The sequence below is a fragment of the Chiloscyllium punctatum genome, chromosome 45 (assembly GCF_047496795.1).
Source record: "Chiloscyllium punctatum isolate Juve2018m chromosome 45, sChiPun1.3, whole genome shotgun sequence".
NCBI classification, from domain to species: Eukaryota; Metazoa; Chordata; class Chondrichthyes; order Orectolobiformes; family Hemiscylliidae; genus Chiloscyllium; species Chiloscyllium punctatum.
Window position 1 is genome coordinate 10,619,540 of NC_092783.1, and position 27,727 is coordinate 10,647,266.

The following is a 27,727-nucleotide window of genomic DNA, read 5'->3' on the forward strand; positions in this document are numbered from 1 at the left end:
AAAACATCTATATAAATTATAAATAATTGTGGTCCCAACACCGATCCCTAAGGCACACCACTCGTCACTGATTGCCAGCCAGGACAGCACTCATTTATTCCCACTCTTTGCTTCCTGTCAGTCAACCAATCCCCTATCCATGCTAATACTCTACCCCTAACACCATGCTTCCTTATCTTATGCAGCAGCCTCTTGTGCAGCACCTTGTCAAAGGCCTCTTGGAAATCTAGATACATCACATTTACTGGGTCACCGTTGTTTACCTTGCTTGAAATATCTTCAGAGAACTCCAAAAGATTTGTGAAGCATGACCTGCCCTTCATGAACCCATGCTGCGCCTGTACAATGGGACAATTTCTTTCGAGATGCCCTGCTACTTCTTCCTTAATAATAGACTCAAGCATCTTCCCTACTTCAGAGGTTAAGCTCACTGGTCTATAATTCCCCACCTTTTGCCTACTTCCCTTGTTAAAACAGTGGCGTCACTTTTGCTATTTTCCAATCTGCTGGGACTGCACCAAAGTCCAGTGAAGTTTGGAAAATTACTGCCAGCCCACCTGCGATTTCTTCTGCCATCTCTTTTAGTACCCTGGGATGCATTCCATCAGGGCCAGGAGACTTATCTATTCTTAGCTGCATTAGCTTACCCCACACTAGCTCTTCGTATTAATAATTGTTTCCTGGACCTCACCTACCTTTGTCTCTTTGTCACTGATTGGCATGTTACTAGTATTCTCTACTGTGAAGACAGATGCAAATTACCTGTTAAATGCTTCAGCCATTTCATCATATCCCATAACTAACTGTCCCCTCTCATTCTCGAAAGGACCAACATTTACTCTAGACACTCTTCTTTGTTTTATATATATTTTGAAACTTTTGCTATCTGTCTTTATATTCTGTGTTAGTTTTCTTCTCATACTCTATCTTCTCATTCTCATCTTATTTTTCTTTATAGCTATTTTTGTGGTTTTCTGTTGACCTTTAAAGTTTTCTCAATCTTCAAAAGATGACAAGGCTGACTGTGGGAATTACAGATGCATCTCCCTTTGGTCAACCACTTGCAAAGTACTTGCATATGCCCTTGCCAATAGACTTCTGCCGTTATTTGAGGCATTATTCCCTGAAATCAGAGGAACAACAGATAGGATCTTCACTGCACATCAATTACAAGAAAAACATCAGGAACAGAAACAATGGCCTTACATTGACTTCATCAACCTAATGAAGACAGTTGACACAGAGAACCGACGGGCTCTCTGGTGGATTCAGTCACGATTTGGCTGCCAGGATGCAGAGACTGCTGCATGATGACATGTCTGTGACAGAGTTTAGCAACCATAGGTTGGAGTCTGAACCTTTCACTGTGGAGATAAGGGTCAAGCAGGGCTGTATCATCGCACCCACCCTGATCAGCATCTTTACTGTTGCGATCCTCCATCCCACTGGCCAAAACCTGCCAAAGGGAATTCAAATCATTTCCTGTATGGGTGGGAGGCTGTTCAACATCACAACCACCATAATTCAACAACAACTCCGATGGATCGGCCATGCCATCCAAACGCCTAATTCATGTCTCCCGAAACAGATCATGCACTCCCAGCTGAAGGAATGTCAGGGTGCATCTGGTGGTCAAATGAAATGCTTCAAGATAATGTCTGGACAAATCTCAAGAAACTCCATATCAATATCAACAACTAGGAGGACATGGCTACAAATCAGAATCAACGAAGAAACATTATCCAGCAGGAAACCATGGAATCAACTATTGCCGTGCCACTGAACAGAAGCGTCTCTTGGGCAAGGAGAGACAGAACATCAGGAAGGATGTTCTGTCTCTGATGAAGGGCTTTTGTCCGAAATGTCTATTTTCCTGCTCTTTGGATGCTGCCTGACCTGCTGTGCTTTTCCAGCACCACTCTAATCTTGACTCTAATCTCTAGCATCTGCAGTACCCGCTTCTGCCTATAACATCAGGAAGGCCCACTCACCATCACCTCCAACCACCACTATCACCTCCCCATTGCCCTCACTGCAATAGAATCTGTGAATCCCCGTTGGCGTCTTCAGTCATCTGAAGACCCACAAATAGATGCCCTTACGGAGATCACAGATAAATACATCTGATCTCAGCAGTGATAATGTTGCTACACTAAAAATGCACACCTTCTGTCCACTCTTTCATAGAATTATAACCTCTTCCCCAACCCTAATCACCACTTACCAAACAATAATATCCCTATGTAACGTTCCTGACTTTTGCAGAATAATGACTACAGCTTTCACTGGTCACTTTTGACAAAGATTCCACAACTTCCTTTGTCTTTTCGACAGTAGTGTATTGAAAATTGCAAGGTACATGTTGCCCACTTAAGGTTACTATGCACAGATACACTGGCAGACAAAGTCTTGAAAGAGAATAATGGAAATCATGTTTTAATAGGGCATCTGCATTTCCTCTTCTGAATTTTATCTTGCTGACTTCCAAGGAATTCATAGTTTGACAAAACATCTTGTGATGATACTATGGCTTTTGGTGGTGTATTTGGTCATTCATTTTAATGAGAAAAGGCTGTGACAGGGATGACGAGCAGTCTGCACCAGAGCTAATAAAGTAAACACTTTGCGGGGCCATGGCTGTTTTATTTTTAAATGGAACAATAGAAGCAGCCTGAATGGGTAGGGGTCAAGCTTCCACTGAGCGAGCATTTTTTTTAGTTTTAGCATTCTGCAGTTGATAGGGTCCTGAAGCTGAATATGGAAGCTGGTTTTCCTCTCTCTCTTACAGCTGCTAGAATTGCATGTGAGACAATCTATTCTTTTTACTGAATTTGCCTTTGCCAAGGGTTTGTTTATGGGATAAGACCATAAGACGTCGGTGCAGAAATTAGGCCATTCAGCACATTGAGTCTGCTTCGCCATTCAATCATGGCTCATAAACTTCTCAACCCCATTCTCCTGCTTTATCCCTGTAACCCTTGATCCCCTCGACAATCAGGAACCTATCTATCTCCATCTTAAATGTACTCAATGACATGGCCTCCACAGCTTTCTGTAACGGTAAATTCCATAGATTCACCAGTCTCTGGCTGAATAAGTTTCTCCTTATCTCTGTTCTAATAGGTCTTCCTTTTACACTAAGGCTGTGCCCTTGGGTCCTAGTCTTTCCCACCAATGGAACCATCTTCCCTAGATTGGAACAGTTACTGCCTAGTAGTTAAATGATCTATTATTCTGTTAAGTTTTCCCATTGAGCTAAGTTATTCCACTTCTTTCTTTTGTTCTATTTTAACTACAGTGTACGAACAAAGTGTGTTTTGCTTCAAGACTGGTAGTTTGACCAATTGAATTGCTCCTGGAACACAACACTTGGCACTTGCATTTAAAATAAGAAAAAGTTAGGATCTCGGTTATCTTCTTCATATATTTTCAGGGGGTTTGGCCTGGTCTATAACAATCTTCTGTGCTTAAATATAAATTAATTACATCAATGCAAAATCACACTTTACATTGGTAATGGTTTCTGCACGTTATTAAAAACTCTGCTGGCTTCCCAAGAAATTATGTTCTGTTCTAAATGGACACAACATTTGCATTTCTTCCTGTCCACTGACCAATAATGATTTTGAAAATAAAGCAAAATAGGAAATAAGAAATGACAGGTATCTAATCCAAACTCTACAGAACAGGAAGGAGAACAAGTATAAATTGCTGTAAAAGCTATAAATGTAAAAACAGAAACTGCTGAAATTGCTGACCTTATCAGTCAGCAGCTGTGGAGGAAGCGTTAACATAACCGTGCAAATTCTTCTATTTGTCCACTATTCCCACAGGTACTGAGTGAGCATTGAATGTTTCCCAAGTCTTTGGTTATCCTCAAGCATTTGACTTTGCCCAGGATCAATACTAACATCTTTCAAAAGTAGAAAGAAAATAAGTTGAATTGATTGCATTACTAATAAGTGATGTATGAAAGCTGTACAAATCAATTTCCGTGATGAATATAGATGTGTTTACTTTGGTTAAATTAACACGGCTCCAAACAGCAATGACTAAGACCATGACTGGATTAAATGGGTTTAATGGAAGCATTGTATGCTTTGGAAAGAAGAAAATCTTTCAGGCAATTATGCCAGTGCCAGTTCTTTGAAGAGTTATCCATTTTAGACAGATACCATTTTAGAAATTTAAATTAATGTCCATGTAACAGCAACGGTACAGGCACCAGCACAAGAACAACAAGCATTTCAACCTTAGAATAAAAGTGCTTGTTGGAATTCCGAGTGTGAAACTTCCTGGTCTGAAAATGATCAACAAAAACGACAACTTCTTTTCACTTATTCCCACACACAGATATTTCTTGTCAATGAATTAACAACAAATGTAATGAAAATTAAATTAAAATGGTACCAATATTGGGTGGATTTTTCATGGTCACATAGCCATTCTGCTCTTTTATACATTAAGAATGAATTCTGCATTTCCAGCAGGAGATTGCAATCATGGATCCTACAGAAATGTGCAGTATGCCTTAGTCCTCTTTGTTCACATAGTGCAGAATAGTTGGAGAGAGGCAAACCTCTCCTCCTTTATCCACAACAGTAGTTGCCATATTCTGTGATTTTACACAGGACATTAGGTGCTGAGAGGAGACAGAGTGTGTCAGGTCCTGATGGGGGAGAAGGTGGGCGTTGGGCCCAGATTTCAGGTCAGGGTCTGGACAGTGTAAGGATTTAGGAAGAGGTGCAGTTGGAGTGGGAAAGGTGTGGCATGGAATAGTTGGAGGAGGGTCAAATTAAGTTAGTCAGATATTTAAACTCAGCTTTTAATTGTCTAACCTTTCCCAAGTAAGTACCAACTGCAGTAAAACTCTCAGAATTCTCTGATTAAATGGATACTTTTGGAGGGTTTTAAGAATTGTCGAGGGGAGTCTTCAACTCCCAGGCAATTCCCTCAGAGTCAAATAGAGTGGGAATTCTAGAGGATCCCAAAGCACAATTTCCACCTGCAGAAACAACTATCTAGCCATTGGAAAATCCGGTATATTTGAAAATTGAACGTCATTGTAAGTCTCTTGACAATAATGTTCTACAGGTTTTAGATACTGCAATAGTCCCAAACACAATTAATAACACGTTGTTAAGAATCTGTCAGCTTAAAGATATCAAATAAACTGTGAAACTAGCACCTTATCCTTGAGAATATTGTTAAACATGTTTTCAGTGTTATTTCTCAGGCCACAAGTGTCACTGGTGAGGCAAGCATTAATTGGCCATCCCTAATTGTCCTTGGGAAAAAGGAGACTAACTGCCCTGTACTTTTGCATTTGTGGAGTGACACATACAAGGGCCACAACATGGTTCCGTCACTATTTCCAGGATTTGATACGTATTTAAGCCAGGGTGGTGTACGATTTGCCCTTACGCTTCTGATGGAGGTGATCAGGGCTTTCGCGAAGCACTGCTGCAAAATTTCCTGCTGTGTTGCTGCAATATAGCACGCTGACAGCACATATCGCTGATGAGTTCACTCATTTACAGCAAAACATTTCCTTGCTGTGGCACAATCTTTGTTGCAAAGATTGATCTGGCAGCCTGACCACTGGCATTCCCTCTAAGCTAAGAGGGAATTTTGTCCAATAACCTGTTGCCATGTTATCACGCAGAGCTTGTTGCAGAGTGAACACTACATGGGCTCCCATACAAAACTAATTAAAGGTTCAATGCAAGGAAAAAAAGCTTGCACAAAACCAAAACCTTACACGAAATGTTGGTGACTACCCAACATTTTTGATTAGGCTTTTTGTTAGTGACAAAAGCAGACATTAAAGCTAGTTTAGCTTTGTTTTTTGAAGTTTCTTCCTCCTTCATAATATGTGGATGGGGAAGGTGGATTGCCAAGTAAATTATCATGGCAATTTAAAGGAAAAGAATAAATGATGTTAATGCTGAAATAGGAAGAGGAGTAGAAAATGGAAGTTTAAAAAAAAGTGAAGGCAGAGGAGTTTCATTGTAATGTTAATTCCTGGTATTGACTAATTTAGTAGCTTAGCTAATTTACAATAAGAAAATGTTTGAAACTTCTCCTTTCATTACAAGAAAACTGTTTAATGCATCATCATAGAACTCTTATTTTATAACTCTCACAGATAAAGGATTTTACCAATCATCTCTCCACAACACATGCTTTATGGCTGTGTCCCCATTATTCAGCATACAATTTATTGCTTTCTCATACATCCAGCAACTATCTAATCCATCCTTTGGAGAAAGTAAATTGGAAGACATTCACAGACAGTTCAGAGATTTAAGCAACATAAACAATACTAGACAACTTGCCTTCATCATTCTTGGGAAGGAAGGGCAAATGGGTCAACTTCAGAGCACCAAAATAATGACAGGACTACTGTTTTACTGTTAACTACCTAGCTCAATAATGAACTTTACATGTGAATTACCCCTGCAGTTTTCAATGCCACTTGTACTGTGAGCAATGTTGAAGCTGGCAAGTACTTGTTAAGAGCTACATCTGATTTATTTTTTGCAGAGACAACTATAAAAGATAGCAGGATATGAGGGGAGTTTCCTTTTAAAATCAAAACTATTTCCCAAATCAGCATAGAAATAAAGTTCACAAGGGAATTTTTTAAAGCTTTTTCTATTCGCCGAGTATGGAATGAAGTATATTTTTTTATATATATATAAAAACATTCTTGTTTGGTTCTTGATATTTGTTGACAATGGTTATTAGGTAAAGTATTCGCTTTCTTGTTCCTAATCCATACTGTTTGTAAATCTCTACTTCAAATGTGTTTTATTTCTTTCTATTATGATTTTCAAAGTCACTTTAATGAGATGACTCATTAAGCTCAGAATTCGAAAATGATAGCACTCCATTGCTTTGGGTTTCTTAAGTAACATAATGAATAATGAATGCCTGAAGTCACTTGGAATTTATCCTTTGGTATATAATTAGATCACAAATTTGAGTCATCACTTCCAATTCTGTTTCTCCAAGGGCTTTTAGATGTTCTATTGTGATTTAATTTATTGGAGAGCTTTTCTGGCACTCAACAAGTTCAAAGCATTCCTTACCTCTAATATCATTATGCTTTGTCCATCATTTGCCTCTATATCTTGAGGATTCCCTTCATTTGAGTCATTGCACAACTCTCATATATCTTGGTCATTGTTTTGCTCCTGCAGCCCTTTCAAACAATACTTTGCTATCTTTGTCTTTTAGACACGCATTACCTTTTCTGATTCTCTTTTTTCCATCAAAATTTCACCTTCTCATACATATGTCTCATCTTGTGATTTCTTTTCATTCCCAATACTACATTACACACTCCATAACACCCTGTATCTTTAGCCTGCATCTTGTATATTCTTTATTTTCAATATTATCATATTCAGGTGTATTTCTTCTCGAGCATCATTGCTTGGATTCATGAAACATCCAGCGCTTTCATTTTCTCCTTTTCCCAATGTTCCCTTTCCAACATGTTGTATGCTTCTTTCAAGATATTTCATTTGCCTCTGTTTCTTGTTCTGATAACTGATTATTCTGATTATCCATCCTGAAATATTCATACTTGATCCTTACTTTTTAAAAAAAGGGTAACTACCTCAAAGTGAATAAGAATATTTAGATATGCTTCATAGATGATATCTCAAAGAAACATGTTGCTGAACTGTGATGTTTAGAAGAAAGATGTAATTTTTTTTCCTGAGTCTCTAGTGGGACAAAGTAGGACGCAACAGGCTACAAGACAGTGAATCAAACATACATTAACCAAAGTGAGGTGTACAACAAGGCTGTGCACAGTTGTTGAAAGTATTCAATCTGCACACAGACAGATAGTCAAAGAATAGGATCTGGTAGAAGCTGAAAACAAGTACACAGCACACTTAAGGTGCACTGGGAATATAACCAGAATCAAAATATCACTGATCAAATAAACCGACATGTCCAGAATATAGATTCGGCTCAAACATAAGACAAAAATAAACCATTATAAGAAATGACAACAGAAGAGTGCAAACGTGATGCAGAAGTTAGAAGGATCAAAATAGCCATATGTAAATTTGTGAAGATGTTTTGCTCTCCAGTTCTGGACACCCCCACCCTAGGGAAAAGACTTTGTCTTTTTACCCTATCCATGTCTCTCGTAATTTTATAAACCTCTATAAGGTCACCCTCAACCTCTGACGCTTCAGGGAAGCTACCCCAGCCTATTAAGCCTCTTCTTATAGCTCAAATCCTCCAGCCCTGGCAATATCCTTGTAAGTCTTTTCTGAACCCTTTCAAATTTCACAATTCCAATTGGAAGAAGATCAGAATTGCAGGTAAAAGTGGCCTAACCTATGTCCTGTACAGCTGCAACAGGATCTCTCAATTCCTGTGCTCAATGCTCTGACCAAGAAAGAAGGAATATCAAATGCCTTCTTCACTGTCCTATCTACCTGCGACTCCACTTTCCAGGAATGATGAACCTGCACTCAGTCCTGCTCTGATTTGCTTTTCCAAAATGCAGCACCTCACATTTGTCCCAATTACACTCCATCTGCCACTTCTCCACGCATTGACCCATCTGATCAAGATCCTGTTGTACTTTGTTTACTGTCCACTACAATTTCAACTTTGGTATCAGCTGCAGACTTACTAACTATACCTCCTATGTTCACATCCAAATTGTTTAGATAAATGACGAAACGCAGTGGACCCAGCACCGATCCTTGTGGCACACCACTGGTCACAGGCCTCCAGTCTGAAAAGCAACCCTCCAACACCACCCTTTGCCTTCTACCTTTGAGCCAGTTCTGTGTCCAAACGGCTAGTTCTCCCTGTATTCAGTGAGACCTAACCTTGTGAACCAGCCTCCCATGAAGAACCTTATCGAATGCCTTACTGAAGTCCATATAGATTACATCTGCCACTCTGCCCTCATTAATCCTCTTTGTTATTTCTTCAAAAAACTCAATCAAGTTTGTGAGACATGATTTCACATGCACAAAGCCATGCTGACTATCAGTCCTTGCCTTTCCAAATAGATGTCCATCCTGTCCCTCAGGATTCCCTCCAATAATTTGCCCATCACCGACGTCAGGCTCACCGGTCTATAGTTCCCTGGCTTTTCCTTACCAACTTTCCTAAATAGTGGTGCCATGTTAGGCAATCTCCAGTGTTCTAGCACCTCACCTGTGACTATCGATGATACAAATATCTCAGCAAGGGGCCCAGCAATCACTTCCCTAGCTTCCCATTGAGTTCTAGGGTACACCTGATCAGGTCCTGGGGATTTATCCACCTTTATGCGTTTTAGAACATACAATACCTCCTCCTCTGTAATATGGACATTTTTGAAGATGTCACCATCTCTTTGCCCACATTCTATATCTTCCATGCCCTTCTCCGTAGTAAACACTGATGCAAAATATAGCTTTAGTATCTCCTGCAGCTCCACACATAGGCTGCCTTGCTGATTTTTGAGGGGCCCTTTTCTATCCCTTGTTACCCTTTTGTCCTTAATGTATTTATAGAATCCCTTTGGATTCTCCTTAAAGCTATTTGCCAAAGCTATCTCATGTCCCCTTTTTGCCCTCCTGATCTCCCTCATAAGTATACTCCTACTCCTTATTACCTACTAAGGATTCACTCAATCTTTGCTGTTGATACATGACATATGCCTCCATCATTTTCTTCACCAAAACCTCAATTTCTTTAGTCATCTAGCATTTCCTATAACTACCAGCCTTTCCTTTCACCCTAACAGGAATATACTGTCTCTGGACTCTCATTAGGCGGCATGGTGGCTCAGTTGCTAGCACTGTTGCCTCACAGTGCAAGAGACCCGGGTTCGATTCCTGCCTCGGGCACTGTCTGTGTGGAGTGTGCATATTCTTCCTGCGTTTCCTCCGGGTGCTCTCGTTTCCTCCCACAATCCAAAAGATGTGCAAGTCAGGTGAACTGGCCATGCTAAATTGCCCATAGTGTGAGGTGCATTAGTCGGGGTAAATATAGGGTGGGGGAATGGATCTGGATGGGTTGCTCTTTGGAGTGTCAGTGCGGACTTGTTGGGCCGAATGGCCTTTTTCCATACTGTAGGAAATCTAATCGAGTCTCATTTTTGAAGGCTTCCCATTTTCCAGCCGTCCCTTTACCTGCAAACATCTGTGCCCAATCAGCTTTTGAAAGTTCTTGCCTAATACCATCAAAATTAGCCTTCCTCCAATTTAGAACTTCAACTTTTAGACCTGGTCTATCCTTTTCCATCACTATTTTAAAACTAATAGAATTATGGTCGCTGGCCCCAAAATAGTCCCTCAGTGACATTTTAGTCACCTGCCCTACCTAATTTCCCAAGAGTAGGTTAAGTTTTGCACCTTCTCTAGTACATCCACATACTGAATCAGAAAAGTTTCTTGTACAGACTTAAATTCCTCTCCAACTAAACCCTTAACACTATGGCAGTCCCAGTCTATGTTTGGAAAGTTAATATCCCCTACTATAACCAAGGCACTTGAAATCGCATGAGCAAATGGAATGTTAAAATGAGGCATCCAGGAAATAAAATGTCAGTATTTTGGCCAACTGATCAGAGCTGGAAAGCTACAGAGATCTCTGCTAGAGGACAACGTGGAGGGGAATAGAAAAAGGGAATAGAAAAAGGGTGTAGCTAAATGACAAATGTCAGAATAGTTGCAGACTATCTACAATGAGTGTGTGAGGATGGTGCAAGCCAGACAAACATGGCATATGTTACAGTAGGTTTCCTGGTAGGAGTAGCTACAAGCTGGGCAACATCAACAGCATTGCATGAAGTTGTAAATTAGCATCAATTTACGAATGATAGTACTTTAGTACTTCAATTGCTGAAATCAAATTGTTATTATTCTGAGCTGAAATTCTAATAAAGGTATAGAGATCGAACAAAATGAAGGCAGATGGGAAAATGTCTCCACTAAGGGTGTTAAGCATTACATGGTCTGTCATGTACAGATATTTGCAACGAGCTTTAAATGGACAGTTTAAAGTCAATCAGAACAAAAGTGTTCTTAGAAAATTTAATGAAGTGAAGCTCTGCAGCTGTAACTACTGCAAAATGACAGACAAACCGTTAATTAGTTAAGTTTCTAACCTTCAGATGAAGAATGAAATATCACGGCCAGAGCTGTGCTTTATCACCACAGTACTCTTTTTCTAACTTTTTTTTCTCAAACTATTCAAGTAGGTCATAAGATTTCATACTTCAAATCCCAAATCAACAAACACAAACTCAAAAATCTTTTCAAAAGAGGGATGAAAAATATTATCATCTAATAAGATCTAAAAGGATGCCTAAGGTGATTGATATATTGTTTAAGGGTTAATTGGGTGAAAACTGGCTGTTTAAATATGGGGAGCTGCTAATCAGTCATGTAAGAGTTCTATAAATTGTGGTTAACTGAAATATAGCTTGAACTAAGGTTTTGGACTCCATTCAAAAACATTTATCTTTTGGTGTAAATAACAAAAAACTGAATCAAGGTTTAAAAAAATGCTTTTATAGGCTTCATTCGGAGAGTTCCCTGCCTATTTGAAAACTGGTTACCACACTGACAGCACACACCTTGGTTAAAGCTGCAACCCGTTGTGCAAGTTCAGCCTCCACCTCAGGCAATGTCTCAGCCTTCCTCATCGTCTGTTGTAGCTTTTGCTCAGCCAACTCCAACAGTTCTTGGATATGTCGATTCTTCTCTTCACTCTATTTAAAAGAGAACAATGCGTTAGTAGTACACGAGTGCTACAGTAACATGCATTCTGCTGGAAGATGTTTTGAAGTTTCTTTTCCTTTTCTGCAAGGGGGTAGGAAGTACTTAGAAAAAAAACATAGCCCACTTTCTGTCAACCACCTGAGTCAATCCCTTCATTATTTGAATCCATCAAGCATTTGCATCATACAAATCAATTTGAAGTTTAATTTTAATTTGAAAATTTGTATTAAAACTACTCTACAAAGTATTGTTTAAATTAGGTTATTTTTCATTAATGTACATAGAACTAAAACAAGGCATTTTTAAATTTAATTATACCCTAAACCATTGCTTCTCATTTCATCTCTGACTCACTACAACTGAGTCTGGGACTAGAAATTTCCCCTTCAGCATTTGCAAACATTGTTACTTAATCGGATCTGGTGATCTGTCAGAGTCTGGACCAATTAATGCCAGTTTTACCTTTATTCTTGAGTGGAGCACTGGGCTCTTTGCTTAGCTTCAAGATCTGGTTGACACATAGATCCTGAACTAAGCAATAATTGAGAGAGTAAAAATGTACCCACATGGTGCATTCAACCAGCATGGTTCACCTCCAGCCCTCTCACCTCGTCTTTTTCCATTCCATTTGAAGATGAAACAAACAAAAAAAAATTATATGTCTCTTAACTTGCATTATCTGTACATTAAACAGCTGAGTAAAAATTGAAAAGAAGCAAAAATATGGCTATTTTTACACCACTAGCATTTCATCATCATTTGCATTTCATGCCCTTTTAATAGATGAAGGATGTTAAATGAAGTTAGTCAATTCATTTATTATACATTTGGAAACCATAAGCATTAAATCCTGCAGTGCAACTTGGTGTTATTAAATTCTGAATTTTATCTATCAATTTATAATGAATACTGGAGAGACAGCCTGGAGCTGACAAGCAAAGTACAACACTTTGCATTTACTTCGACAACTAAAATTAGCAGACAGAGGAAAATATCTCTCAATGATTAAAATTAGCAGACAGAGGAAAATATCTCTCAATGATTAAAATAGCATGTCTATACTGCCACCTGTTTCATTTTTGTTCTCCATCTATTGTTCTTTCCAAACAACATACTATAATTTTTAACAATGATAATTTGTTTTCTGATGCTGTAAGTAGGGAGGAATTATGCAAACTACATTTGCATCTGAAATGCCAATAGGACAAATGACATTTTCCCTTTGTTTTGAGATAAAAACTGATCTTGGACAACTTCTTACAGATCCACTCGATATACCCATTGAACACATTATACGACATCTAGGGGGAAAACAGGTAGGCAGTACTGGACCAGAAAGAAGTCAACATCAGCGATCCAAAATCTAGACAACACCAAAGAAGATGAATTTCTTCATTCTCAGATGACCAAAGACTACCTCCTCATCCCAAGCATAAACCATGCAGTGAGCAACTGCAGTCACATGACAGAATCTTAACGCACCAACACAGTCCTCCTGTAGCTTTGTAATCAAAATGTTTAGTAGTTCAGAAACAATTTGTGGTGGCAATTTAAAAAAGATAAACAACAGGGTATAGCAATTAAGAGACTAAAGATTTAAGCCACAACATTGGTTGAATTCTGTCACTGACCCCACACCTCCAAGTTGGTTGTTTCACTCATAGAAACATAGAAAATAAGAACATTTGGCCCTTTGAGCCTGTTCTCCATTCAACGTGATCATGGCTGATCATCCAATTTTGTATACTGCTCCCACTTTTGCCTCAAACTCTTGGAGCCCTTTAGACCTAAGAACTATATCTAACAAATTCTTGAAAACAGTCAGTGTTTTGGCCTCAACCGTTTTCTGTGGCAGTGAATTCCACAGGCTCACCACTCTCTGGGTGAAGGAATTTTGCCTCATCTCAGTCCTAAATGGCCTCACCCATTTCCTTAGACTGTGACCCCTGGATCACATTCATCATGCAGGAATATGCGGTTCACCGCTGACATGGGCACTCTTTCATTACAAGTGCTGCTGACTAGTCAGCCTCATGATATAGGTGAGTACTTTAATGCACTGTGGCTGAACATATGATAAAATAAGAGATTTATTATATAGTGCATTTTCAATCTTCGGCAGGTTATCAGAGAATGGACAAGCGCGTTTTTCACTGAGGGGTAGAGTTAACCTAACTCACCCTGTGCAAATTACTTACAAAAGCTGTCAAGAAAGTCATTGCCCTGTTTGTATTGAAGCAGAGCAAGAGGAGAAATGGTTTCTCTTGAGTGCATATGTATTATAACAGCTTCATCTACTGAGCATTCTATTTTAAACAGCTACCCTGAACATTTCACCAAAAACATGCCCAATTCTTGGAGTGATGGTCATTTCATTGTTCCATGCTTGAAAATAAAAAGTTTTAAAATCAACTAAAAGCATTTTACCTGGCGGTGTAGAGACTCCTTATTTGCAAGTTCATTTTCAAGTTTGTCATTAAGATCGTGCACTGACGTGGACTCTCTCTGTGCAGCCAAATAACGCTTTTCAAGTGTTGTGATTCTTTCTTCCATATCTTCCTTCTGTGCCATTGCCTAAAACCAACAAAAGTATATGTTAAATTAACACCAGGACACTCTCATCTCAGGCCAGAAGGTTGTGGATTCAAATCCTTTGACAATCAAGACTGATACTTCAGTGCAGTAATGAGCTTGGTTCTGCATTATCAGAGCTGTGCTTAACTGGACATACAAATGCCAAAGGTACCATATAAAGAGAAGTTGAGGCACTTTCCCCCTAGTCCCTGAGCCAATATTTCTCTGTCAATCAACACAATTAAAAAAACTAACTGGAATTCATCTCATGGCTCACTGATACCTTGCTACATGTTTATCTGAATAACAACACTGCATGCACTTCAGACACAAAGTTTCTTTTGATTGTGCAGCATGCTGGGACAGTCTGAAATTTCTTTACCAGCTTTAGACCTGTGATTCAGAATCAACAACTTAAAAACTCCAAAATTATTCAGCTGATAAATTTTGTCATTCATTTAGAAGTGCGGAACTGAGAAAATGAAATTTGATGTTCAAGCCCACCAACATCAGTTAGGTCATGGTACGTCATTGCCATCCAGTAGACTGGACAGTTCAAGTCAAACCTCAACACCACTTATTTCTTGTTCCCTGCCTTCGTAACTTTCTATGGTTGGAGACCCACAACTCCAAAGTTTTTTGCTTTAGCCCTGGAATCTAAAAGGTGAGTCAAAGTCTGACATGGACAGTCAGGCAACTAAACTGTGGTTTGGCCACACAGGTACTTAGTTCTGAGCATGTCTACAGCTGTAAAGCTCTTGTATAAGTTAAAATTGGGGTAATAATCAGATATAGCAAGATTTTATAGTGCTTATGATTTCTCTGTACCTAGAGGAAAGAGGAAACTTTATCTCATGATAAGTTCCCAATCTCAGCTTTGCATGTATGAATTTGTTTCTTGGGAAATGGTTAAACCGAAGATCTTGCAGATAGTAGAATAATCGTTTGCGGGTCATCTAGACTCTGCTCATACATTTTCTATTACTTGATTAAAGAGCTGTGGTCTAGTCAAGGCACAAACAATAAAGCAGCTTCCTGCTTCCACATACAGTATAACAGTGTGTGCACTAAGGGTAATAATCAAAGGACCCAAAACCAAGAAGCTAGAAAAATCTGAGTTCAATAATCAGGATTATGGAGCAATTGAGGGAGTCTATCCCTCCTTCTCTCTCTATTCACCACAATAAGAATGCCAAATGTGAACTCGCAATATGAAAATTCTTCTGCATTGAAAGTGCATTGGGAAATCAGAAGATTGGGAAGGATACAAAAGCAAACAGAGGATAACAAAGAGTGTAATAAGAAATGAGAGGATCAAATATGAAGGTAGGCTAGCCAGTAATATTAGAAATAATAGTAAAAGTTTCTTTCAGTACATAAGAAACAAACGACAGGCAAAAGTAGACATTGGGCCACTTCAAACTGATGCAGGAAGCCTAGTGATGGGAGATAAGGAAATAGCAGGAGAACTTAACAAGTACTTTGCGCCAGTTTTCACAGTGGAAGACATGAGTAATATCCCAAAAATTAAAGGGTGTCACGGGGCTGAGTTGAGTATGGTTGCCATTACGAAAGAGATAGTGCTAGAAAAGTTAAAAAGTCTTAAAATTGATAAATCTCCTGGCCCCGATGGGATACACCCTAGAGTTCTGAGAGAGGTGGCTGAGGAAATAGCAGAGGCATTAGTTGAGATCTTTCAAGAGTCACTGGAGTCAGGAAAGGTCCCGGATGATTGAAAGATGGCTGTTGTAACCCCCTTGTTCAAGAAAGGATCAAGGCAAAAGATGGAAAATTATAGGCCAATCAGCTTAACCTCGGTTGTTGGTAAAATTCTAGAATCCATCATTAAGGATGAGGTTTCTAAATTCTTGGAAGAGCAGAGTCTGATTAGAACAAGTCAACATGGATTTAGTAAAGGGAGGTCATGCCTGACAAACCTGTTGGAATTTTTTGAAGAGGTAACAAGTAGGTTAGACCAGGGAAACCCAGTGGATGTGGTCTATCTAGACTTTCAAAAGGCCTTTGATAAGGTGCCACACGGGAGGCTGCTGAGCAAGGTGAGGGGCCATGGTGTTCGAGGTGAGCTGCTGGGATGGATTGAGGATTGGCTGTCTAACAGAAGGCAGAGAGTTGGGATAAAAGGTTCTTTTTCAGAATGGCAGCCAGTGACGAGCAGTGTCCCGCAGGGTTCGGTGCTGGGGCCACAGCTGTTCGCATTATATATTAATGATTTGGATGAGGGAACCGGGGGCATTCTAGCGAAGTTTGCCGACGATACGAAGTTAGGTGGACAGGCAGGTAGTACTGAGGAGGCTACAGAAGGATCTAGACAGGTTGGGAGAGTGGTCCAGGAAATGGCTGATGGAATTTAACGTGAGCAAGTGCGAGGTCTTGCACTTTGGCAAAAAGAATAAAAGCAAGGACTACTTTCTAAATGGTGAGAAAATTAATAAAGCCAAAGCACAAAGGGATCTGGGAGTGCTAGTCGAGGATTCTCTAAAGGTAAACATGCAGGTTGAGTCTGTGATTAAGAAAGCGAATGCAATGTTGTCTCTTATCTCAAGAGGGTTGGAATATAAAAGCAGAGATGTACTACTAAGACTTTATAAAGCTCTGGTTAGGCCCCATTTGGAGTACTGTGTCCAGTTTTGGTCCCCACACCTCAGGAAGGACATACTGGCACTGGAACGTGTCCAGCGGAGATTCACACGGATGATCCCTGGAATGACAGGTCTAGCATATGAGGAACGGCTGAGGATACTGGGATTGTATTCGTTGGAGTTTAGAAGATTAAGGGGAGACTTAATAGAGACGTACAAAATAATACATGGCTTGGAAAAGGTGGATGCTAGGAAATTGTTTCCGTTAGACGAGGAGACTAGGACCCGTGGACACAGCCTTAAAATTAGAGGGGGTCATTTCAGAACAGAAATGCGGAGACATTTCTTCAGCCAGAGAGTGGTGGGCCTGTGGAATTCATTGCCACGGAGTGCAGTGGAAGCCGGGACGCTAAATGTCTTCAAGGCCGAGATTGATAGATTCTTGTTGTCTAGAGGAATTAAGGGCTACGGGGAGAACGCTGGTAAGTGGAGCTGAAATGCGCATCAGCCATGATTGAATGGCGGAGTGGACTCGATGGGCCGAATGGCCTTACTTCCACTCCTATGTCTTATGGTCTTATGGACAGTGAATCTTTACCACTGTCATGCCTCTATTCTAACCTGTTCAAAATTACCTCATCAGACTCAGAATAAAAGGCCTGTCACTCTTGCCCCAGCAAATGACGGTAATCAAAGAAATGTGATGGCAGGGGAAAAGTAAAATACAGAATATCTTCAATCATTTAGTAATTAAAGGCAGCAATTTTTTGCATGCAGCGATATGGAATCCAGTATATCTGTGAGGTTTATGGAATGTTTAATCATAGTTTGACCCAATTTCCAGACACAGAATTACTGGGGAAAAATTCTCAACAATAAATTATTGCAGCTTCCATAAATACTTGTGAAAAATCTTCACACTGAAGATTCCTGATACTCAAAATACGAACAATCAGGCAAATACAAACACTTATAAAACTTTGTTCACATTTCAGACAAAAACATTTTTCACACGATGTACAGAAAAATGGTACATTTTAATTATTTGCATTTGAGACCATTTCAATGAGATCACACCTCACCTCCCTGATGTCTCGCTGGTACTTGTTATTCATTTCCTCTGATCTGATCAAATCTTTCCTGGCAGTGTCCAGATCTTCCTCCAGCTCTGCCACACGTGCTGATAGGACAGACACACGCTCTTTCATCTGGGTCACCTCAAAGTTCTGTTTCTCCAGTAAATCCTGCATCTCCACAACCTGGCTGACCTCATCGTTGGGATCAATTGATCCATTTGAAAGTCTCTGCAATGTTAATGGCAGAACAGCAGGCATTATCTACAAGGTGTTCTATGTACAGTCAACATTGGGGACCATAATGATTAAGAGATACAATTTTAAAGACAAAAGTGTAACATCACATAATAAAGCCAGCTTAATAATGAAGTATTTCCAATTACCAACTCAGCTATACTTAAGTCATCTTTACTGATAAGCAGGTTCTCATTACAGGTTCATGTCGAAATTAATTTAACCTGAAGACATCCAAATCCTTTACATCATCTTTAATAAATCACTTTGAAAATTCAAACAATGCAATTATGAGACATAAGGAGAGAAATATTAGATGTTTTCCCCTCACAGTGTAATACTGAGTTATTAAGATTTCATTCAATTACAACATGCAATAAATTAATTTGCAAGAGAAACTTAACCGCAACTGAAAGATATTTGTTCAAAACAATAAGTCATAAATTTCTCACCAACAAAATTATGAAAATTAGTCCTGATTAATGCTGTGGTATTTTCAGAAAATGTTCAATGCACAATGTTTAGTTACCCAAAGTGCACAGCCTATGGCAGACCGAGTGATTAGTATTTGTGCTAGTTCTGTAAAAGGACAGCAAAATGTTTTTACTCCTCCTACCAGTCAGAGATGTCCTTTAAACAGTACAGATAAAAACTACTCAGCCTGACCCTGAGCTTCTGACAGCCTATAATTTTAATTCTCCAACTTGCTTTTAGACTGTCATCCCTATCTTTAGCCCATTGCATGGTTCCAGTGAGGGTCAATGTAAGTTTGAGGAACAGCACCGCGTCATTTTATCAGGCATTTTGCAGCCACTATTTAGCTACAGTAGACTTTAATCTCTATCCCAGTTTTGTTTGCTTTATGTTGCATTTTTGTTTGCAGTCAGCAGCACATTAGATTTGGGTACATTTAAATAAAACCAAAGAAGTGCGAATGCTGGACATTTTGGAAGTGAAACAGAAATTGTTGTAAATATTCAGCACTTCTGGCAGCATCTGTGGTAGAAAGCAGAGTTATTGTTTGAATCCGGTGACTCATCATAACCACACAGAAACATTCAGAACTCAAAACATTAGCTCTATTTCCTCCCCACATGTGCTGCCAGACCTGCTGAATTTCTCTAGCAATTTCTCATTTATTTTCCCAGCTCTGGTTCATCTTTTATTTGGCCTTGGAATACTCACTCTATCTTTCCTTCCAGAAGAGTGCGGTGCTGGAAAAGCACAGCCAGACAGGCAGCATCCGAGAAGCAGGAGTGTCGACGTTTTGGGCACAAGCCCCTTCATCAGATTTTCCTGCTCCTCGGATGCTGCCTGACCAGCTATGCTTTCCCAGCATCACACTCTTCGACTCTGATCCCCAGCATCTGTTGTCCTCACATTCTTTTTTCATTCCTTCTCTCTTGTCATTTTACCTATCAAACAACACAATTATGAGACTAAGGAGAGAAATATTAGATGTTTGCCCCTCATAGTTTAATACTGAGTTATTAAGACTTCATTCAATTACAACATACCTTCTCTTTTTCTTTTTGTCCCTTTCATGAACCCTTTGTTAAAAAATCAATTTCATCTTTTACTTTTCCCAGTTCTGATGAAAGGTCACCTTGTTTCTCTCTCCACAGATACTGCTTAATCTGCTAAATATTCTCACCATTCATTGTTTTTATTTCAGATAAAATATAGATCTTAATTTAAATGCAGATAACGTTTTAAACTTTGAGAGCAGGCGATGGCCTAATGCTATCATCACTGGACTGTTAATCCAGAGACCCAGGTAAGGTTCTGGGCTCATGGGTTCAAATCCCGCCATGACAGATAGTGGAATTAGAATTCAATTAAATACAGAAAAATAAAAATCTGGAATTAAGAGTCTAATGATCACTATGAGTCTGTTGTCAGTTGTCAGAAAAACCCATCTGCTACACTGAAGTCCGTTGGGAAAGAAACAGCCATCTTTACCTGGTCAGGCCTACAAGCTATTCCAGACCCACAGCAATGTGTTTGAGTCTTAATTACTCTCTGTGTGATTAGGGAGGGGCAATAAATGCTGGCCTAGCCACCGATGCCGTCATCCCATAAATGAACAATTAAAAAAAAGTACTGGTCAACAATAGGATTTTACACGAATGGCTTGGACAGAACACCTTCCTGAAAATAAGCAATATTCTGCCTACAAAAACAGAAATTGCTGTAAAGGCTCAGCAGGTCTGGCAGCATCTGTGAAGAGAAATCAGAGTTAACGCTTTGGGTCCTTTGCAGAAGGGTCAGTGAAACATTAACTCTGATGTCTCTTCACAGATGTTGCTAGACCTGCTGAGCTTTTACAACAATTTCTGTTTTTGTTCCTGAAATACAGCATCCACAGTTCTTTCAGCAAATATTTTGCCTACAGTGATAAAACCAAATATGTAAATGTGCATATCTAATCGCTCATTGCTGGTGGACACACCCTTCAGTATAAACAGGACAAGTTCAGGACAACAAAAATATTAAATCATTTTGATTGCTCCAAATTATGAGTTCTATGAATTTGTTGTAGTTGGCGGTCAGAATTCCACTTTGACGTTTTTCTCCTGGCAGTTGACTTTTTCTGAGTGGTTGTCAGTGTAGCTGCAAGTAGAACATTAGTTCTTGTCGACAATCTTGTATTTAATTGTAAAGGATTTCTAATTATTCAAGAATTCAATTATTCAAGAAATCTGGGAGAAGTAGCAAAGTGTTTAGAGTTGAAAAGTAGAGAAATGAGCATATTAATAAAAATCAAGTATTATTCATAGGTGAGGCCTAACTCAGGTTTGAAGTGCCTGTGGAGATAACTGTTTGTAGGATTCTAATTCAATTGTTTGCACAGAGGAACCATTGGCCTCAATGGGACCAAATGAGAAACTCCCACATCTCAATAACGAGATCATTTCAAAATCAGTGTGTTTTATGTTAATTTCATCAGTTTGTATATGTCTTTTGAAGTTTAACAGTATCCTCCTCATAGTTCACAAAACTTCTATGTTTTGTATTAATAGCAAATGTTGAAATTGTGTTCTGTACACTCAAGCCTAAGCTATTAATAAAGCTTAATCACATCAACCAAATTACCCTCATGAACCCTCTCTGTCATTTCATCAAAAAGCTGAAACAAGTTAGTTAAGCATAATTTGCCTTTTAACAAATTCATGCTGGCTTTCATTATGAATCCATATTTTTCCAACTGATGATTAACTTTGACCTAGATAATCATTTCTACAAGCTCCCCTACCACTGAGGTTAATCTGATGGGCCCGTAATTATTCTGTTTCTCATTACATCCTGGTTTTGAACAGCAGCCTAACACTTGCAATTCTTCAAACAGCTAGCACCACCTCTGTATGCAAGGAGGATCGAAAAATTATCTTTATGACCTATGTCTCCAAAATTTCCACTCTTACATCCTTCAGTATCCTTGGAGTAATCTTGTTTAGTCCAGGTGATTTATCAACTTTTAAGCACAGACAAAATTTCTGGTACCTCCTCTTTATTAAATTACAGCCCATCTAGTACAGCTTTGGCAAAATCTTCTTCTTTGTTAAAGACAGATGCAAAGTATTAATTAGGAATGCAACTTTGCTTCCGCCTCCATATTTAAAACCCCTTTTTAGCGTCTTAATCAACTCCATTCTTCCTTTGACTATTCATAATCTTCTAGAAAATTTAACATTTGTACTCGAAGGCCAGTCTCTTCTCATCCTTTCTCTTTGCTACACTTATCGGTATTTCAGTTCCTCTCTGAATTCCTCTCTCTACTTAGTTGGGTTCTCAATGTATTATCCACATGACATCTGTCATATGCTCCCTTTCTCTGCCTTACTTTACTTTCTAACTTTTGCCATTATCCAGGGAACTCTGACTTTGTTTACCTCACTGTTCCCCCTTCATGGGAATACACAGTGATAATACCAGTACTATTGTTTTTTTCAAACCACTCCACTGAAATTTGTCTGTCCCAAGTATTTTTATGCCTGACTTCTTCTTGTCCTTTTTCATAGCTCAAATCAACCGTTTGGATACTCTGGTGATTATTGGCTGAACATTCCCTGATGACATTTGTCCTGATTCATTCCCCAGAAAGCAAATAATGTGTCCTTCCTTACTTATTGCACTAACTTATTCCATCAGCAAGATGGCGACAGAATAGGATCCTCCACCTGGAGCTCCTCTGCTCCGCCTGTTCTTTTTGTTTCTTTTGTTGTTAGCAGTCCCAGAGCAGCACAAGGGGAAACTAGTCCTGGGCCAGCTTGAGGGTGAGCAAGGCCCAGAGCAGTTCAATTTATCTTGGTGCAGCTGAGTGCCTGTGTGGAGCGAACTAGAGATTTAGAGCGGAACAGAGCAGTTGTTGGACTAGGGCCTGGCGCAGGTCGTCAGACCACATACTGGGCTGCTGCTATTAGAAAATCTTTATTCGACTGTCATGTCAATCCTTTTAGATACTGTAATTAATGCTACTACTTTTCCTTTTATTCCTCATTTGTATCCAAGATTTATACCTAGGTACTTGTACCAAAGATGGTGCCATTAGAGGCAGCCATTGTAAAAATGTTTCACTGTACTCCTGTACTGGAGACACATGACAATAAAGGATATTCTATATTTCGATCGAGAACAATCTCCTGAATGCACTTCAGCAACTTTTCTCCTTCTCTGTCCTTTCAATTTTTACTATTCCAGTCTATATTAGGATAAAATAAAATCCAATATTGTAACTAATCTGTAGTTTCCTTGCAATTGCTTTTCATTTATAACTATCCCACTGATTGGTTTCTGGTAGAAGTATCATCTCAAACCAAACAGAATTTGTGCTTGATCCCACTGAGATCCTCTTTCCAGCATGTCATTGATCAATTCTGTTACCTCTTCTTTAAGTCCCAAACTTTGCTGACTATCTTGTATTCAATGACATTTAAAACCCAATATTGTCCTTTATTAAGGCAGATCATCAGGTTATACTGGATCATCCTATTCCTACACGGCTGTCTGTGCCTGCAGCTCAACAAACTTATTAAACACACGCCACACATTCATTATAAACTTAATACAGACATTGTTACATTTCCTCTTACTTGGACCCAACCTAATGCCCGATTATTTTGTTATTCTAGTTCCTTTTGAGCTCTTGTTTTCCACTTTCTTTCTTAGATGTTTAAAATCTGCCTCATTGCTCTTTCTGCCTCAGTCGTGGTACCGATATGGACCACAACCTCAGATGGTTCATCTTGTCCTTCCAGAGAGTTCTGAAACTATCCAATGACCTCCCTGACTCTGGCCCCAAGAAGCATCATGCTGTCCTGGATTCACATCTCTGGACATAGAAACACCTATCTTTTTCCCAGTTAAAGAATCCCTTGTCACTGTTGTACTCCCGACCTTCCTCCTCTATTCCTTGTACAGCTGAGTGGCTACGGTGCCATATCAGGGTTTTAGCTGCAGTCACCAAACAACTATCACTCTCATCAGCAACATTTTTCTCCTAGATTGCACGCTCAACATTGTGGCCACTATGAAAATTAGTAGGTCTATTCAAAAAGCAAAGATACAAAATAAGAGTCTAAAGTAGTTAATATCAAATATAACAGTACGTAGTATTTTTGTTACCTCCTTATAAAACTAACTAATGAGGCTATTTTACACTTTATTTCAACATTATGCATGATCTGCACTTTGCAAACAACATTTCATCTGTGCTTAAAAGGCAGATTTGTAGATCGATAACAGTCAAACAGAAATTGATGAAGCTTAAAGTTGTGACGAAGCACTAATTAGAAGTAGCTGGAAAGCAACATCAGAATACCTGCAGCCACTTTCAATTCAAACAGCAGGCTTATTTTTACCCTCAGAAGTTATATAATTAGTATATAAATAGATATCTGAATTACAAAAGGTGAAAATGATGCATGCAATGAGAAGATCTTTACTTTGTACAGAGCTGATGTTAATTAAGATAAAGCACTCTAACTCTGTGATGGTAAATTACTGATGAACATTTCTGGATATTATCTTTGATTTAACAATCTATCTTAACCAGTTATTCACAGATTTTCATTTGTTGTCAAATCAACATGATATTTGAAATCACCAAACCTTCATGGAAGATCTGTAATGGAAAGTTTATTTCCTTAACTTTTCCGTATTATTTGATGATGTTTTTTTCTCTTTAGAGGAACAGTATTCAATTAAAATTAGCAATCCCATATGTGTAACACCTAGCGTATGCTCACTGGATCTGCTCTTTTGGATGTAGATTTGGTCGCTGAGTGGAAGGTTCATTTTCATCGAGAGGATCTGCTCTTGTTAAAATGCTACGTAAGATGATTTGTCACAGAGACTTGGCCCTTTTGTTTTGAGCAGATGTGAAATCTTAAGAAAGAAGTATATTTTAGGGAAGTAATATTTGCACAATTGCTTCAGAAAGGAATTCCAAAGTGTCAACTATTTATTGATTAATTAATTTATCTTCTATTGAATTACTTTAGAGGCACATAAGGTTTGGAGGTGCCAGTGTTGGACTGGAGTGTACAAAGTTGAAAATCACACAACACCAGGTTATGGTCCAACAGGCTTATTTGCTCCAAAAAAACCTGTTGGAATATAACCTGGTGCTGTCAGATTTTTGACTTTAGAGGTGCAGTCACATTTGATTATAAAGGTAGTAGGTGCTTTGTGCTCAGCAAGGCCTTGCAGTCAGCAATGAGATGAAGGTTCAGTTTCTCTATTGTTTGTGAGTTCAGATCAGGGAAATATCTTGATCTAGCTACAATGGCATCTCCCAGTTCTTCCCTGAACATTGTTGTGGAATGTTCTATGTCTACCTGAAGCACTGGACCAGGAAGACAACACCTCAGTTCTCAGCATCACCCACTAGACACAGCTCTAGCAGTGTAATCCAATGTCAGCTCAAATCCCATGCTCAGAGACTGTTATACTCAGGCCTCTGAACATCCAATGGCTTCCTTCTCCTGTTTGACCACAATGTTAAAAATATCACATTCGCCAATTCACTGAACGATTAACTGTTTAAGTGCAGTGTCTTTAAAAGGCACATGCACAGGTTTTCTTCAAAGCTGTGAAAATAAAATAGAATTTATTGAAAGTAATAAAGATCAGAGTACAAATTACAAAATGCTCTGTCTCTCTCATGCACATACATACAAACATTGTCCCTAACACACACAGATACAAACAAGTCAAAGTATAAAGTGGGACAATGGATTAAGTAGCTGGTAAATATCCAAAAAAGTCTATTATGCACGAATTCCATAGATTGATACTTTGGATGTGTTCAGACTGGGCTGAAGGGGTGTTCTGGATTCTGTAACAAGGCCATTTAAAAATATTGATGGACAGTTTTTGTCTGGTTTCCTGGAGTCAGCAACTACTGCACTGATTCTTAAAGCTACAGCCTCTGGCACATGGACAGTAAAACAGAGAGAATTTGAGCTTGAAAATAGGATGGAAAGTGACAGAGCACCCATTAAAGAGATTTTCTTTCCAGTCTCCTTCTGTTCTGACCAGTCAGAAACAGACCCTTCGATCCAGTTTGTCCACATTGACCAGATATCCCATATAAATCTAGACCCATTTGCCAGCATTTGGACCAGATCCCTCTAAACCCTTCCTATTCATATACCCATCCAGATAACTTCTAAATGTTGTAATTGTATCAGCCTCTATCACTTCCTCTGGCAGCTCATTCCATACACGCACCACTGCTGCGTGAAAAGTTGCCCCTTACGCCCCTTTTAAATTTTTCCCCTCTCACCTAAACCTATGCCCTCTAGTTCTGGACTCCCACATTTGAGGGAAAAGATCTTGTCTACTTACTCTATCCGTGCCCCTCATGATTTTATAAACCTCCATAAGGTCACCACTCAGCCTCCAACACTGCAGGGAAAATAGCCCCAACTATTCAGCCTCTCCCGATAGTTCAAATCCTCCAAGCCTGGCACCATCCTTATAAATCTTTTCTGAACTCTTCTTAGCTTCACAGCATTCTTCCTATAGCAGGGAGATTAGAATTGCAAGTAATACTCCAAAAGTGGCCTAACCAATGTCTTGTACAGCTGCAACATGCCTTCCCAACTCCTATACTCAATGCACTAACCAATAAAGGCAAGCATACCAAATGCCTTCTTCACTATCCTATCCACTTGCGAGAGAATCAGATTCTTAAAACATCAAAAAAATTCATTCACTTATTACAGGATCCCTTCTCACTGAGTGACCAGTTACTCAAACATAGTCATAGCAGTTGATACTAGGTCCATGGCTGAGACATGATTAGATTTTGATTGGAGGAATTAATTTCTTAGCTACATGCATTGTCCGAAGTAATTGCATGCAATAACTTATATCACACTCAGTAATTTCATATAATGGTTTATCTTATGCCCAGATGAATATACAGTTAATTGTCTCGATGACTTGTGAATTGTGCAGTAGATGGAGTGAATCACGTTCCTGCAAAGTGACAGTCACTGATGGATTCTTCTAGATATGTTATTAGCTTTGAAATTTATAATGAAGTTGTGTGAATGTTCAGCCACCTTAGAAGGTGTTTTTAAAATTATTTAATTAAATGTTGTCCAGTCTTTGAAAATTAAAATCACGTTGGCTTTTGAATTCAATAAATAAAGCTATTTTTGATATAATGCCTGGCTTTATAACATGGGAAATGAATTCATAACTGTGTGCTTAAAGCTAGGAGTTAAGATGTTTCCTTGGTGATTCTCTAAAACTAAATGCATGTATCATTGATATTTGTAATTAGTTCAGTGAATTTTGATAATGACTGACACATGCTCATATACATCAATACTTTTTTTTGGAAAACAGTAAACGTTTGTGCTCGTTTGAGTCAAAGTAAGTTAGTGCTATGGAATGACTACTTTTTGACAAATGTCAGTGAGCAGATTGAGGCCATTTTGATGCAATGTAACATTTTGCTAATAACATCACCTGATCTGAGCTTTGAACAAGTATTAAAGTGAACATGTCCATTCTTGGTGTTGAAAGATCAGCATCACTCAGGATGAGTTCTGTACATTCTGATGTGGCAGATCCTCTTGCCGAAAACTGGGTAGAAATTAATTTCATTTCCATTCTATTTCCAGAAACCTTTTTAATCTTCATTCTGGTGTCATCCTCCAGAGATGTACATTTGGTGACAACAACCCATCATTTCTACAATAACCTGATTTTATTCCCACAAACCTGACCTCTCTCCAATTGTCATGTAGCTCACTCTGTTTAAATGGTGATCCAGTTTTCCCATAAGCTTCAGTGACGAGCAAGGAACTTGAACAATCTTCCTACTGTAAAATTCTCTCCTAACCTCTCGTCATGCTGTCTTAAAAACAATTTAATACAGATGACTTCTCAACATGAATATTCTGCATAGAGAAAGTCTCTCCCCTATTCATTCCATCAAAATCCTCCATAATTTCAAAAGTAAATTTCC

At 39.0% G+C, this 27,727-nt stretch overlaps 1 protein-coding gene across 6 annotated transcripts in view; it reads right to left on the bottom strand.

The window, feature by feature from the left end:
* ppfia4 (PTPRF interacting protein alpha 4) overlaps window positions 1–27,727 on the bottom strand; it is a 696,847-nt gene that overhangs the window by 91,185 nt on the left and 577,935 nt on the right. For all 6 annotated transcript variants that reach the window (XM_072563249.1, XM_072563254.1, XM_072563250.1 and 3 more), the window contains exons 6-8: window positions 18,013–18,234; window positions 14,184–14,330; window positions 11,612–11,746 (exon numbers count right to left, since the gene is read on the bottom strand). In XM_072563249.1, the coding sequence (XP_072419350.1) occupies window positions 11,612–11,746; window positions 14,184–14,330; window positions 18,013–18,234 (504 nt within the window). The remainder of the gene's footprint in view (window positions 1–11,611; window positions 11,747–14,183; window positions 14,331–18,012; window positions 18,235–27,727) is intronic.